The sequence below is a fragment of the Mandrillus leucophaeus genome, unplaced genomic scaffold (assembly GCF_000951045.1).
Source record: "Mandrillus leucophaeus isolate KB7577 unplaced genomic scaffold, Mleu.le_1.0 Scaffold5, whole genome shotgun sequence".
Lineage (NCBI taxonomy): Eukaryota > Metazoa > Chordata > Mammalia > Primates > Cercopithecidae > Mandrillus > Mandrillus leucophaeus.
This window is the reverse complement of record NW_012105364.1, coordinates 5616469-5632310: the sequence shown is the minus strand read 5'-3', so window position 1 is coordinate 5632310 and position 15842 is coordinate 5616469. Positions and strand designations below refer to the sequence as shown.

Genomic DNA, 15842 nt, shown 5'->3' with positions numbered 1-15842 from the left:
ACATTTTTCAGTATCTGGAGACATTTTTGATTGTCGCACTAGTGGGAGGATACTACTTACTGGCATCTAGTGAAGAGAGGCCAGGTATTCTGCTAAGCATCCTACAATGCACAGGACAGCCCACTACAATAAGTGTTCAGCCCCAATTGTCAATAGTAGAGAGACTGTGAAACCCTGTGTTAAACGTACATAAATTAGGGGCATACAAAAATGAGCTAAATTTGGTCTTACTCGCAAGTAGCCTATATGTGGATGGGGAGAGGAGAGGGACTGGAAGAAGAAAGGGAAGATGGGTGGGTACAGTAAGGAGATATTGAGGACCAGGGTGAGAAAACCCAAAAAGCTCCAAAGAGTGCTCTCAAACATGCCTTGTTCTGTCACCTATGAACTGGCAAAAGGAAAAGTGAGAGAGAGAAAGATGGTAAGAAAGGGACAGAGTTGTCCCTAAGATATGGGAAGGTGGATTAATTCCTCTAGGCCCCTTGCTTTGGGTATATTGTGGAAAATGTTAGGATTTTGGATCTAGGCAGAACTGGCTTGACACCAACACAGCCTGAATGAGTTGAGGGCCAAAAGGAAAGCTTTGTGGAGGAGGAGGAGGTGATAACTAACTAGAATCTTTAAGGGAAGGGAGAAAAGGAATCAACCAGGAGAAGAGAAGACAGCCTCCTCCAGAGAACAGCATAGGCAAGACCCCGAGACGAGATAGAATATGATACCTTGGGAATTGCAAGGAGGAATCTGCAAGTGCCGGTTTCCTCATCAGTAACATTGGATTCGTAAAAATACCCTGTCGGGGAGAGGTATGATGTGATATCTGGAAAGCGCCTACTGCAGTGCCTGGCACCAAGCACAGTTCAACAATCCCCCAGACCCTTCCGAAAGCAACCAGGCTAGGGAGAGCGATTTGCTCCCACCCGTTCCCCTGGGCCTATGTCTTTGGGGATTCTATTACCAAGTCAGACTGTCTAAATATTTACCACAAGCTGCTTTTTTAAATTCAGGAGAGGGCAGATCAAACAGCTTCTTTTGCTCCCAGTAACAATGAGCCCTTAGGAAGCATGTTAGAAAAGAGAGAGGAAGGAAAGAAAGGACTGGCGAGCAGGTGAGGTGAGGGTGGGGGCTTGCTCTCCAGTCAACATTTACACACCATGAGGAAGAGGCCCCCTACAGCAGAGAAGGGCAGATGACAGGAGCAGCCCTCGAGGGCATCACCAATTTCAGTGACGGAAAAACGCCCCCAACACACCCTTAGACCCCCAGTCTCCCAACCAAGCCCTAGCTCCGGGCGAGATGCGTTCTCTTCAGAAAAACGCTGAGAATTCTCAGCTTCCGGAGACAGCGAGTCCCTCGTTTCGGGCGATGTCCCTGGCCACCTGGCGGTGCCATCCCTCCTCTGCGACTAAGCAGGATATGGGACGTGTGCAGGAGCCGGGATGTGGGGGTCCGGGTCGGTGGTAACAGGGAAACGGAGGCTGCAGTGGAGCAGGAGGCGGAGACTAGAGCTCCAGAAAAGGTCGCTACAGGGACGGGGGTGAGTGCTGAGAGACACCGAGTGAGGAGCACAGAGATAAACCTCCTGAGCTCAAGGCCCAGCTTTCGCAAGTCGTGGAGCCTGTAGCTAACCTAGGAGTCTCTGGCTGCCAGTAATGCAGCAGGACTAAAAAGATACCCCCAAAATCTCTTCAATGAGCCCCCACCTCCTCGTGTCCCGCTCCGGCCGGTCGAGCAGCCAATCGCCTCGCGGGGCGGGGTTGCGGCCAGCGGCCGTAACCAATAGCGGCGGAGGGGGCGGGTCCTGGCTCCCGGCGCGCGGCTGTGGGGTCGCCCCGGGCAAAGCGAGCTGAACCCTGAGGGGAGCCGCTGACCAGCAGCATGGAGGACCCCGCCGTGCCCGGGACCGGGGGCCCTCCCGCAAACGGCAATGGCAACGGCGGCGGCAAAGGGAAGCAGGCGGCGCCCAAGGGCCGCGAAGCGTTCCGAAGCCAGCGGCGGGAGTCAGAGGTGAGGAGCCCGGAGAGCTTCGGCTGGGGCCCGGAGACGCTCGCGGGCGGGAAGCGGCGGCTGAGGTGATTCGGCCTCGGCCGCGGAGCCCTCGGCGCGCTCGGTCAGCCCCGCGCAGTGGGCGCCTGCGGGGTCCTAGCGGTTGTACTCTGGGCTTTTTGGCCCCGACCGTTGTCCGCACGTCTCCTGCCGCGGGTTGGGGGCTTTCTAGCCCTCTGGCTTTCCCCCGCTGCGCGAAGATGAGCGCGGTATTGAGCGGACCAGATACTTTCCAAATATTTATCTCAATCGCTGCAGCCCCTTGAAGCAGAAATTCCGATCCCAGTTTATGGAGGGGGGAACAGGAGCGGAGAGGTGAAGTGACTGGCTTGAGGGATGGAAGGCTGGAGCTCAGCTGCAGGAAAGCAGGATTGGCGAGTGGGGCAACCGCACTCCCCCACCCCAGGCTGCCTGCGGCGGGCCCCTGGACAGATCCACTGTGGCCGAGGGACTTCTGCCCGTTCCCTGCCCATCCCCTTCCCCCCCATCCCCCGTAAGTCTTAGGCCGTTTAGGGAGCGCCTTCCGCGGACATCAGGCCCCTGCAGTCCAGGAGTGGCTATCTGGAGGGAGCAGTCCCAGGATACAGATAGGAGTATGAATATTTCGATCTCTTCCTCCTCTCCTGAAAAAAGAAACGCTACCTAGGAAGATGAAAGCATTGAATTATTATCACTCCCCTATCCCCTCATTGAGGCAGTTTCCATCAGTTGGATCTGAGCGGAGCCGGAATCAGAATAGATGACAAAATGTCAGATGTGGCAGGGTCTGCAGAGATCATCTGGTATAGCCCTTTAATTTTACAGACCTAAAAGAAAGAGGAGTGACTTGCCCAAGATCAGACATCTGGCATACTTTGTGGTCAAGAACACCAGGCTTTGGAGTAGTCGGACCAGATTTTGAATCCCAGCCCTACCATTTACTGCCTGTGTGATTTTCGGCACATTACCAAACCTCTCTGAGCTCCAGTTTCTTCGTCTGTAAAATGAGATTAACACTGCCTACCTCAGAAGGTTGTGATAAAGTCAAAATGAGATAATTGACTGTAAAATGTTTGGCACAGTGCAGGCACAATGCATGTAATTAGTCAGTACATAGTAACTCTGAGTATATTACTATCGTCATCATCATCATCATCAAGTGGCAGAGCTGGTACTAGATAGAAGCCAGGTCTTTGGCATTCCAGACCTTGCCTTACCATTTAAATAGCATTTCAGTTTCCAAAGTGATTTCATGTATGCTTTCCATTTTGATGTAGGTAGAGTAGGAGGAATCCACTCATTTTTTAAAAGGTAGAAGTGGAGATGAAAAGACTGGCCCAGAGTCACCACCTTGCAGAGGCAGAGCTCAGCCCTCCTGTCTTGCTAGATGATATCCACCACATCATCTCCCTCCCTACCTCAAGATGAGTCTGATCTTTTAGGGCACCCTGTACCTCCTTCCCCCACAAAGACATTGTTCTCGCTCAAATGTTTTTTTGGGGAGGTGAGCCATTCATTAATTCAATAATTATTTATCGAGGACTTTCTGCCAGTCACTATTTTAGGTGCTAGGGATATATCAGTGAACAAGATAGGGTCTTCCCCCATGGGGAGACAAATTGTGAGTAAATAAGTAAAATAATTTCACAATGGTATGTTCTATGGGGGGAATAAAAGTCTCTGCCTGGGTCTCCCTTCTAAGGTTGCAATCTGTTCCCCACCTGTCAAGTCTTCTTCAGGCAAAGGCTCTGAGAGTACAGTCCTTTGAGACTCGAAAGCTTTCCACCTGCACCGCAGTTTACCTGCTGATTGTCTGCAGCTGCACTCTTTATGCCTGGAAATGAACAACTGCTGCTCTATCTGGGCTCATTGCCTGCCGAAAGCCTGGCTGGAAAGATTAGCTTTCCTTTTACCTGCCAGTACATCCCTTATCACCACAGTACCCAGGTGCCAGATCTGCTTTTCTTCTCTGCTTCTTTTTGCTTTCCTGTGGAAGGCAGTCCTTAGAGGAGATGGATTTTTTTTTTTTCCTCTCCAGGGCTTTTAAAAAATCACTAGAAGAGAATTACTGTGGCACAAGTTAAGAGAGCCTCATCATGTATCACTGTTTATGGAAGCACTGTTGACCTACCTTCTCCCACTGGCTTAGTGTGTGAACGAACATCTCAACCTAAAAAGGAAGCTAAAGAATAATTGTTTGCTTAATAAGAAATGTCTTAACCTAACAAAAGGATTCACCTCAGACCTCTTTTAGCCAGATCTGGTTTATTGATCTCCAACTCCTTGACAAAGTTTTAACTGGTCTGTGGTAAAATGAGGAAAATTCAGGTCATCGAAGTGAGTTTTTCTAAAAATTTAGTTCAATATATTAAATTTAGGGATGTATACAATTTAAAACAGTGTTTTCCAAACTGTTATAGGGGGCAACTATTAATTGAGGCTAAAATTTTTATTTTAAAAAATAAAGCCAGTGTGATGGCTCATGTCTTTTATCCAGCACTTTGGGAGACTGAGGCAGATGGATAGCTTCAGCTCAGGAATTCAAGACCAGCCTGGGAAATGTAGGCAGACCCGATCTCTACAAAAAATAAAAAATAAAAAAAAATTTAGCCGGGCATGATGGTGCACACCTGTTGTCCCAGCTGCTCAGGAGGCTGAGGTGGGAGAATCACTTAAGCCCAGGAAGTTGAGGCCGCAGTGAGCTGTGATTGTGCCACTGCACTCCAGCTTGGGTGAGAGGAAGACCCTGTCTTTAAAAAAAAAAAAAAAAAAAAGAAAAGAAAGAAAGAAAAGGAATAAAATAATATAAAATAGTGCATCACATGCAGTAAAGGTAAATACTTTGTTAAACTTTTGTTCCAGTTTTTTTTTTGTGTGTGTGTGTGTGTGTGTGCCCGCACGCGCTGGGATATAATGTAAAATGTATCATTTTTCCAAAAAGTTTGAAAAACAGTTTTTAATGGCTGTTCTTCTGAGATTCTGTCCTTCATTTTGGGGGTTTAAACAGTTCTTTTTTGAATTTTTTAAAAAAGTTTTTAAAGTCCATGCCTATCAGAATAAAACAGCAACAACCCTCCGTCATTTGCCACTCTCCACCTTTTTCTTTTTCCCTACTGTTCCCTGTAATCCAAAAGTTTGGAAATCTTTGCTATAGTGGATTTAAACATGATTCGCCTTGTTGACAGTATAAATTGACATAATGTTTTGGGGGAACAACTTATATACAAAGAGCTTTAAAAATGTTCATAAGATTTGATTCATTAATTTTCTTTATAAAAATCTATGCTTAGGAAATATCCTAAATATAGAAAAAAGCATAAGTCTATTACAGTTTCATGCATATAATAAAGGAAAATTAAAAACAATTTAAATATTCAACAGTAACTAGTTAAGTAAACCAATAAATGTACATCCATTTATACAATCATTTAAACTAATAGTCATAATAATATGAGAAGAATGCCTTTATAATATAATATTAAAATCATAAATAGAGTGACCACCCACATAGTGCTACCAAGTGCTAGGCTGTGTGCCTTTTTGTATTAACTCATTCAGTCCTTAAAATAACCCTATGAAGTAAGTCCTGTTATTATCTTCATTTTACAGATGGGAAAACTGAGCAGGTAATTTTCCAACAATTCCCTGACACCAACTAGGTGTCCAACAATTCAATTCAATTCAGATACTAACTACCTAGAATTATCACAGACCCTGCAAGTTAAGGGCTCAGTCCTACAAGGCCCTACTTTAGACACCAACCATAGGTGGGATCGCAAAGCTATCTACATTTCAGCCTGGCCAACTACAAATTAAGCGGTTATCATGATCTTCCTTTCAGGTTCCATAATTTGCTAGAATAATTCACAGAATTCAGGAAAGCATGTAATTAGAATTATAATTTTATTATAAAGGATACAACTCAGGAACAGCTAAATGGAAGAGATGCAAAGGACAAAGTATGGGTTTGGGGTGGTGCAGAGCTTCCATATACACCCTGGGCAGCAGTCTCCTAGCACATCTGTTTATTCCCCAACCCAAAAGCTGCCTGAACCTAGTTGTTTCTGGGTTTTCATATGGTGTTTCATTACCTAGGCATAATTAAACTATTGGCCATATGACTGAACTTAATCTGTAGTACCCCTCCCCTCCCTGGATGTGGGGATGGTGCTGAAAGTTAAACACTAATCATGTGCTTGGTCTTTCCTAACATAAGTCACCTCATGAGCATAAATTCTGGTAAAGCTGACAGTGACTCATTATGAATAACTGACACTCCTATCACTCAGGAACTTCTAAGAATTTCAGGAACTCTGTACCAGGAACCAGGGGCAAAGAACAGTATATTTTTTATGTCACACTGAGGTTCAGAGAGGTTAACTTGTCCAAGATCAAATAGTATGTGACAGAGCTGAGACTGAGAATTTTAAAAATTCATATATATTAACATATACAGGAAGGAAATATCCCAAAATGTTTAAATAAGTTAGAAGATGGGATTATATTAAAATATATTTAATAGGATTAACTTTATACATACATCATCATAGGAAATCTAATCTTTACTACAACTTGGAGTGGAGATGTTGTATTATTTGACAGTCCTAAAGTTGCAGAATATTAGAGCTAAAAAACCTCTTTAAAAATAAGGAACTATGATCCACAGCATGAGACTTGATCTATATCATACAGTGGGTTGATGACAAAACTAAAGCTAGAATCCAGTGCTGTTTGTTTCTGTCTGTCTCAAATTTATATAAATCAGCTAGATGCTCCTCTGGTCTGTGTTCATGTAGATTAGATGTGGACACAGACCGTAGCTTTCATATGTTTTTGAGATCCTGGCCCTTTATTCAGACTTTCTGGTTTTGCATGGGAATCCTCAGCCCCTCGCCACACTGAGCCTCAAGTTTTGGCTTGGTATAGGGTACCTCTGAGATGAAAGACCCAAATAGGACTCTCCTAACTGTCTCCCTGATCTAACCTTGGCCTCCATGAGGGGAAGAAGGTAAAAAAGGGTACAGTCTTCCCTTGGCAACCCCTTTTTCCAAGTTATCCCAGTTACCAACAAGATTTCTCTGTTACAGGGCTCTGTGGACTGTCCCACTCTGGAGTTTGAGTATGGAGATGCAGATGGGCATGCAGCAGAGTTGTCAGGTATGAGGTAGATGGGTCAGTAGCTAGTGGAAGAGCGGCCAGGAGGAGAGGGAAGGGGCCTGTGATCTCCCTGGAAGCTTGTCTATTCTTACCAAGTGGCTGTTGAACCAAGGCTGTTCTCCACATTCCTTTTTCTCTCCACCCCAGAGTGGTAAATATCTCTTTATTTGTCTTCACATTTCCTTCTGTGATTCTCCTTGGCTATGGTATTCTTCATTTTGTCATTCTATCACTCTTTCCTGCTCACTCTTCTTTATTCTCTTTGAAAATGACTGATTTGGTGCACTCTCAAATCAGTTTTCTCTCCATCTTCTCCCTATTCCTCCTCTTTCTCTTCCTGTCACCCGTATCTTTGCCTGCCTCCTCCTTTCTGCTGCCTTTTTCTATCCCATGCCATCTCCTTTTCCTTTGTCTCCTCTACCTCCATCTTTTCCTTCTTCCTCTCGCATCTGCTGCTTATTAAAATCTCAACAAAGTCTGAGGAAAAACTCCATAGTCAACTGGCCAGCTGAGCAAGGCTGGACCATCATAGTGGAGTTCTGCTTGGATGTTTATGAGCTGGAGTTAAGTGATTGCATTCATCTTTCAGTGCTGGCCTGCTTCTCTCTGTCTGGATTTTTAGCTTAGGGTAAATGTGATCTCCTCACATTAAGGGCCTCCATGTTACATGTGCTACAAATGCCAGTTATTAATACACGAGCTTTGGGTGAGATGGTGTGAAAGTTAAATATTCTGTCACATGGAAGTGATACTTTGAGACATGCTTTTTCAGAGAAGAGAGACAGTTTTAAAGAAGTTCTTGTGCATAAGCACAAGGAATAAATTTTGTGATGAGTGACAGAGAAATAGAGAGCTAAGTTTAATAACCAACAAAGGATTAGAATTCATAATAGGAATATGATACAAATATATATATATATATATATATAAAAAAGAGAGGAGAGAGATGAGCAACCCAACAGAGAAGTGGGCAAATAATATAAATGGGAATTTATAGAAGAAAAAGCCAAATGGTCAATAAATATATGAAAATATGTTGAACTTTATTAGTAAATGAGGAAAAACAAATTAAAATAATATTATTTCACAATCGGCCGGGCGCGGTGGCTCAAGCCTGTAATCCCAGCACTTTGGGAGGCCGAGATGGGCGGATCCCGAGGTCAGGAGATCGAGACCATCCTGGCTAACACGCTGAAACCCCGTCTCTACTAAAAATACAAAAAAATTAGCCGGGTGAGGTGGCAGCGCCTGTAGTCCCAGCTACTCGGGAGGCTGAGGCAGGAGAATGGCGTGAACCCAGGAGGCAGAGCTTGCAGTGAGCTGAGATCTGGCCACTGCACTCCAGCCTAGGCGACAGAGCAAGACTCCATCTCAAAAAAAAAAAAAAAAAAAAAAAAAATTATTTCACAATCATCAGAGTGCAAAACTTAAAAGCCTGGGGTTGGTGAGGGTGCAGAGAAATTAGTACTTTTATGCACTGCTAGACATTGGGGAGCAGAATACAAAATTGAAAAGCATTTTGCTTTATAAAATTGGAAAGCATTTTGCTTATATCTTGCAAAGTTGAAGATGTACACATATTGTGACCCAACAAGTCTACTCCTAAATATCCACTCTAAAGAAAATTACACTTGGGCACAAGAAAATATACAGAGATGTTTATTGCAGCCTTATTTATCAGTGTAAAAAGTTGGAAACAACCTACAGTGCTCATCAGTAGGGAAATGGATAAACTATAGCTTATTAGTGCAGTAAGCTATTGAATAGCCATTAAAATAATTGATCTAAATCAAGATATGTATTTATTTATTTATTTATTTATTTATGTTTTTGAGACAGGCTCTGGCAATGTTGCCTACGCTGGAGTGGCACAATCTCAGCTCACTACAGCCTTGACCTCTTGGGTTCAAGTGATCCTCCCATTCTATCCTCTCAAGTAGCTAAGACCATAGGCATGCCCTATCATGCCCAGCTAATTTTGTGCCACCATGTCCAGCTAATTTTGTTTATCTTTTGTAGAAACAAACTCTCACCATGTTGCCCCTAGGCTGGTCCTGAACTCCTGGGCTCAAGTGATCCTCCTGCCTTGGCCTTCCAAAGTGCTGGGACTACAGGTGTGAGCCACCACACCTGGCCTCAACATGTTTCAATATCAATAAATGCTTGACCGGGCACGGTAGCTCACATCTGTAATCCCAGCACTTTGGGAGGCCGAAGCAGGTGGATCACCTGTCAGGAGTTTGAGACCAGCCTGACCAATATGGTGAAACCTCGTCTCTACTAAAAATACAAAAATTAGCCGGGCATTGTGGCGTGCACCTGTAGTCCGAGCTACTCGGGAGACTTGAACCCGGGAGGTGGAGGTTGCAGTGAGCCAAGATCGCGCCACTGCACTCTAACCTGGGTGACAGAGAAAGACCCCGTCTCAAATAATAATAATAATAATAAGTGCTAAAGACAAAATTGGGAGAAAGGAGCAGTAACAAAGGAATTTATACAATGGGATACCGCTTGGATAAAAAAGTTTTTAAACAGAACAGTATCATATGTTTATAGGCATATATGCATATAGCAAAAGTAGAAAAATAGGCATATGAGGATACACACCAATTTCATTATAGTGGTTGCCTCTGGAGAAGGGAATAAGATAGACTGGGGAGCAGTCTGAAGCAAATATAACAAATGCTAACATTTGTTTGATCTGGGTAGAAGATAATACACAGGTGTCTTAAATGTACTATTCTGTACTTACCTGTATATAAAAATTCATAATCTAAAATTTAAAAATAAAAAGACCAGAACTACAGTTCAGTACCTAAGAGCCTTGCCCACTTTTCTGATTTGGCTTATGGTGCTTTACTCTTAAAAATATATATATTCACCTTCTACACTAATGACTGAAGGATTTAAGATTCAGTGATGGGATTTGCTTCTGGTCACTCCTGGATTCTGGAACTTAGGACTCAAAAGCCATGACTCCCAGACAAGGTGTTTCTCAACCATTACACAGCTGGCTGGAGCATACGTGAACTTCTCTTGCCTTGTGAATTACCTGTGACCTAGTTAAATTTCCAGGAAGGGTCTCAGGTAGCAGAGATTTAAAGGAAATCTGTTCTATCATCTGTTGACTTCTGTATTTCAGTTCTTCATCTTCTGTAAGATAAAAATACGTATATAATGTTCTGCAGAGAGACAGCAAGAGAGTAGGAAAGGGCATTTTTATTGTTTTTCTTTTTTTCTTTCTTTCTTTTTTTTTTAAGAGACAGAGTCTCATTCTGTTACCCCAGGCTGGAGTGCAGTGACATGATCATAGCTTACTAAAGCCTCAAACTCTTAAGCTCAAATGATCCTCCACCTCAGCCTCCTAAGTAGCTAGGACTACAGTCATGTGCCACTACACCTGGCTAATGTTTAAATTTTTTGTAGAGATGGGGTCATGCTATGTTGCCCAGGCTAGTCTCGAACTCCTGGCCTCAAGCAGTCCTCCTGCCTCAGCCTCCCAAAGTGCTGGGATTATAATCCTATAGGTCTGAGCCATCACACATGGCCGGCATTTCTATTTCTCATAAACTTTCTGCATTTTGTATTGAGAAGCTGCTGTTAGCAAAGTTAGATTTTCCTGGGCACAACAGCCCTTTGACAATCATAGCTGTTCTCTAGAGGTTTTTTTGCAGCCTCTGCTTAGTGGCTGTGGGCAGGAGTCTAAACTTGTATACCCTTTGAGGAAACTTGTATACCCTTTGAGGAAACTTAGCAGGGAGAGAATGAACTGGCTCCAATCCTGAAGCGCCATCTAGCACTTACTTTTCAGCCCTTGCCTTGGTTTCCTGATCCAGCACAAGGATCTTTCCTCTAAATTTCAGGAGTTGTGTTGCCCTCCTCTTCCCTTAGAGATAGGATAGTTCCTGGTGGGGTTGACAAAGCAGGAGTTGCAGCCCTGAGAAACAGGAGTGATGAGATTAAGCTCTCTGTGCTCCAGTCCTCCTGGCCCTCACCAAATGTTGAAGGCTGCCTTCTCTGCTGCAGCAGCCAGCTGGCAGGAAGAGGACAGGTTTGATGGTTTAATCTCCCAGGGACACAAGTGGCTATTTTTAACTGCTCTGAAAAGGAGGAAGCTGGCTTTGGATTGAATTGGACACAGGAATGTGTTGGAAGCTTTAGCTCTTTCATGCCACCCTCTCTACTTTGGGCCGCTTCTTTAAGGATCTCCCAAATGTGACTGTTCTGTTTTTCCTGCCACAGAATTGTATAGTTACACTGAGAACCTGGAATTCACCAATAACAGGAGGTGCTTTGAAGAAGATTTCAAGACTCAAGGTAATTCCAGATCTTTACTCATAGAGACCTGCTTTTTCCTTCTATGATATCCCAGCCTGATCTAGTAAAAGGCTAAAACAAAGTGGGATCCCTCATCCCCTCTGTATTAGTTAGGGTTCTCTTAGAGGGATAGAGCTAATAGGATAAATAGATAGATATATAAAGAGAAGTTTATTAAATATTAACTTACACAATCACAAGGTCCTACAATAGACTGTCTGCAAGCTGAGGAACAAGGAGAGCCAGTCTGAGTCCCAAAACTGAAGAACTTGGAGTCCGATGTTCGAGGGCAGGAGGTATCCAGCACAGGAGAAAGACGTAGGCTGGAAGTCTAGGCCCATCTCTGCTTTTCATGTTTTTCTGCTTGTTTTATATTTGCTGGCAGCTGATTAGATTATGCCCACCAGATTCAGGGTGGATCTGCCTTCCCCAGCCAGCTGACTCAAATGTTAATCTCTTTTGGCAACATCCTCACAGACATACCCAGGATCAATACTTTGTATCCTTCAATCCAATCAAGTTGACACGCAGTATTAACCATCACAGGTCCACCCCTTGTCAACTGGAACTCATACACATCTCCTGAGATCATACATAATCTTCAAATAAAGACAAAAATAAGGGCATAATTATGCCTAACATAGTACAACTATCCTTCATACAACTGGAAACTCACCAGTACCCAACCCAAATACTATTATATAAAGTTAACAATACTTAAATGCTGATATGAAGTCAATAAATCTTATGTCACATGATAAAGGAGAAAGGAAATAAAATGAAGATATTAGTACAAGTGTATACATGCACAGACATGTTTTTAACAAAAGAAGGAGGAGATACTCATGACAATTACAGTTCTCATTTCTGCAGCTAGTCACTTGGTTGTAGCTGGTTTTGATGACTACCTTCTTCTACTACCCATTCTGTATTCCCTTTGCCTTCAGCAAGCAACTTGGCAGGTCGTGGTTTTTTCCTGGTGGAGTAACCCAAACCTTCATTCCTGAGGGGTCTGGGTCATTTGTAGTCCTGCCTGGATTGGGGTGTTGTGGTTTCCCATCAACCTTAATCACAGGGCATAGTAATACTAAGAGACACCCTAATGGATCTCCTGTATTCCATGCATACTCTTCCTTACCTCCATTGTGGAGTAGTAGACTGATTTCATCTTGATAGTCTGGGTCAATCACCTGAGCCAACACTGTAACTCCCTTCTTAGCCTGTTGACTTAAAGGTAGAAGGACCCCAAAGTGTCCAGGTGGCAATCTTAACTTCCAGTTTAATGGAATCATTGTTGTGTCTCCTGGTGGCAGTGTTCCTCCCTCTGGAGCTAAAACCTCTAGGCCAGCATAACGTAATGTCACGGAAACAGGAAGTAAAAATTTTGCTAGCAGATCACTAGGGGTGATGGTGAGTGGTGCCACTTCCACCCCTTGATTCCTGGACCAGTGAATCCTGACTATGGGAAAAACAGTACCATATACTGGATGCTGATTGAGAGCATACACGGCCTTCTGGAGAACTTTGCCCCAGCCCTGCAAAGTATTGTCACCTAGTTGGCATTATAATTGTGATTTCAAAAGGCCATTCCACTGTTCTATCAATCCAGCTGCTTCAGGATGATGGGGAATGTGGTAAGACCAGTGAATTCCATGAGCATGAGCCCACTGCCATACTTCTTTAGCCATTAAGTGAGTGCCTTGGTCAGAGGGAATGCTTTGTGGAATACCATTACGGTGGATGAGGCATTCCGTGAGTCCATGGATGGTAGTCTTGGCAGAAGCATTGCTTGCAGGATAGGCAAACCCATATCTGGAGTAAGTGTCTGTTCTAGTGAGGACAAACCTCTACCCTTTCCATGATGGAAGAGGTCCAATACAATCAACCTGCCACCAGGTAGCTGGCTGATCACCCTGAGGAATGGTGCCTTATCTAGGGCTCAGTGTTGGTCTCTGCTGCTAGCAAATTGGGCACTCAGCAGTGGCCATAGCCAGGTCAGCCTTGGTGAGTGGAAGTCCATGTTACTGAGCCCATGCGTAACCTCCATCCCTGCCACAATGGCCACTTTATTCATGGGCCCATTGGACGATGACAGAGGTGCTGGGGAAAGAGGCTGATTGGTGTCCACAGAACGGGTCATCTTACCTATTTGATTATTAAACTCCTCCTCTGCTGAGGTCACCCACTGGTGAGCACTCACATGGAATACAAATATGTTCAGTTTTGACCACTCAGAGAGGTCCATCCACACACTTCTTTCCCCAATCTTCTGTCACCAATTTTCCAATCATGCTTCTTCCAAGTCCCTGACCATGCAGCCAAATCATTGGCTATAGCCCATGAATCATTATATAATCGCACATCTTGCCATTTCTCCTTCCATGCAAAGTATACAACCAGGTGCACTGCTCAAAGTTCTGCCCACTGGGAAGATTTCCTTTCACCACTGTCCTTCAGGGATGTCTTAGAAAGGGCCTGTAGTGCTACAGCCATCCACTTTCAGGTGGTGCCTGCATATCATGCAGAACCATCTGTAAACCAGGCCCTAGTCTTCTCTTCCTCTGTCAACTTATAGGGAGTTATAGGGAGCTTATAGGGAGCCTCCCCATGCAGGCTGGGGGTGGCAGGACTGGAGACCATGGGCATTTGAGCCACTTCCTCATGTAACTTACTTGTGCCTTCAGGACCTGCTTGAGCCCGATCACGTATATACTACTTCCATTTGATGATGGAATGCTGCTGTGCACGACCCACTTTATGGCTTGATGGGTCAGAAAGCACTCAGTTCATGATAGGCAGTTGAGGTCGCATGATGACTTGATGACCTATAGTCAAACGTTCAGTCTCCACCAAAGACCAGTAACAGGCCAAGAACTGTCTCTTAAAAGTAAAGTAGTTATCTGCAGAAGATGGCAGGGGCTTGCTCCAAAATCCTAGAGGCCTCCGCTGTGATTCACCTATGGGAGCCTGCCAAAGGCTCCAAACAGCATCCCCATCTGCCACTGACACCTCAAGCATCATTGGATTTGCTGGGTCATATGGCCCAAGTGGCAGAGCAGCTTGCACAACAGGCTGGGCCTGTTGCAGAGCCTTCTGTTCTGGACCCCACTAAGAACTGGGGGGGAGGGGGTCCAGATAAATGGGCAGGAATAACACACCCAAATGAGGAATGTGTTTCCTCTAAAATCCAAATAGGCCCACTAGGCATTGTGCTTCTTTCTTGGTTGTAGGAGGGGCCAAATGAAGCAACTTATCCTTCACCTAAGAAGGAATTTCTCAACACACCCCACAGCACTGGATCCTTAGGAATTTTACTGAGGTAGAAGGTCCTTGAATTTTAATCAGGTTTATTTCCCATCCTCTGGCACACAAATGTCTCACCAATAAGTCCAATGTGTTTGCTACTTCTTGCTCACTGGATCCGGTCAGCATAATGTCATCAATGTAATGGACCAATGTGATATCTTGTGGAAGCAAAAAGCGATCAAGGTCTCTCCGAATAAGATTATGACTCAAAGCCGGAGAGTTGATATACCTCTGGGGTAGGACAGTAAAGGTATATTGCTGTCCTTGCCAGCTGGAGGCAAATTGCTTCTGGTGGGCCTTATGGACAGGAATGGAGAAAAAGGTACTTGCCAAGTCAATGACCACGTGCCAGGTACCAGGAGATGTGTTAATTTGCTCAAGTAATGAAACCACATCTGATACAGCAGCTGCAATTGGAGTCACCACTTGGTTAAGCTTATAATAATCCACTATCATTTTCCAAGATTCATCTGTCTTCTGCACAGGCCAAATGCGAGAGTTGAACAGGGATGTGGTGGGAATCACCACTCCTTTGTCTTTCAAGTCCTTGATGGTGGCATTGATCTCCACAGTCCCTCCAGGGATATGATATTGTTTTTGATTTACTATTTTTCTAGGTAGAGGCAGCTCTAATGGCTTCCATTTGTCCTTTCCCACCATAGTAACATTCAACCTACCGGTCAGGGAGCCAATGTGGGGGTTCTGCCAGCTACTAAGTATGTCTATGCCAATTATGCACTCTGGCACTGGGGAAGTGACCACAGGATGAGTCTGGGGGCCCACTGTAAGTCAGGGCTGAGCTAAAACTCCATTAGTTACCTGACCTCCATAAGCCCCTGCTTTAACTGGAGGACCACAATGACATTTTGGTTCCCCTGGAATCAAGGTCAGCTCAGAGCCAGCGTCCAGTAGTCCCCAAAATGTCTGATCATTTCCCTTTCCCCAATGCACAGTTACCCTGGTAAAAGGCCAGAGGTCTTCTTGAGGAAGAATCGGAGAAAAATTCACTGCATAAACTGTCGGTGATGTAGTGGGGTCCT

The 15842-nt window shown here is 44.5% G+C and overlaps 1 protein-coding gene across 1 annotated transcript in view; it reads left to right on the top strand.

Moving 5' to 3' along the window:
• The first annotated feature begins 1800 nt into the window (after positions 1-1800).
• STRIP2 (striatin interacting protein 2) overlaps positions 1801-15842 on the top strand; it is a 53944-nt gene continuing 39902 nt past the window's right edge. Inside the window, exons 1-3 of the mRNA XM_011995880.1 lie at positions 1801-2004; positions 7110-7179; positions 11422-11496. Of these exons, the coding sequence (XP_011851270.1) occupies positions 1876-2004; positions 7110-7179; positions 11422-11496 (274 nt within the window). The 5' untranslated portion in view covers positions 1801-1875. The remainder of the gene's footprint in view (positions 2005-7109; positions 7180-11421; positions 11497-15842) is intronic.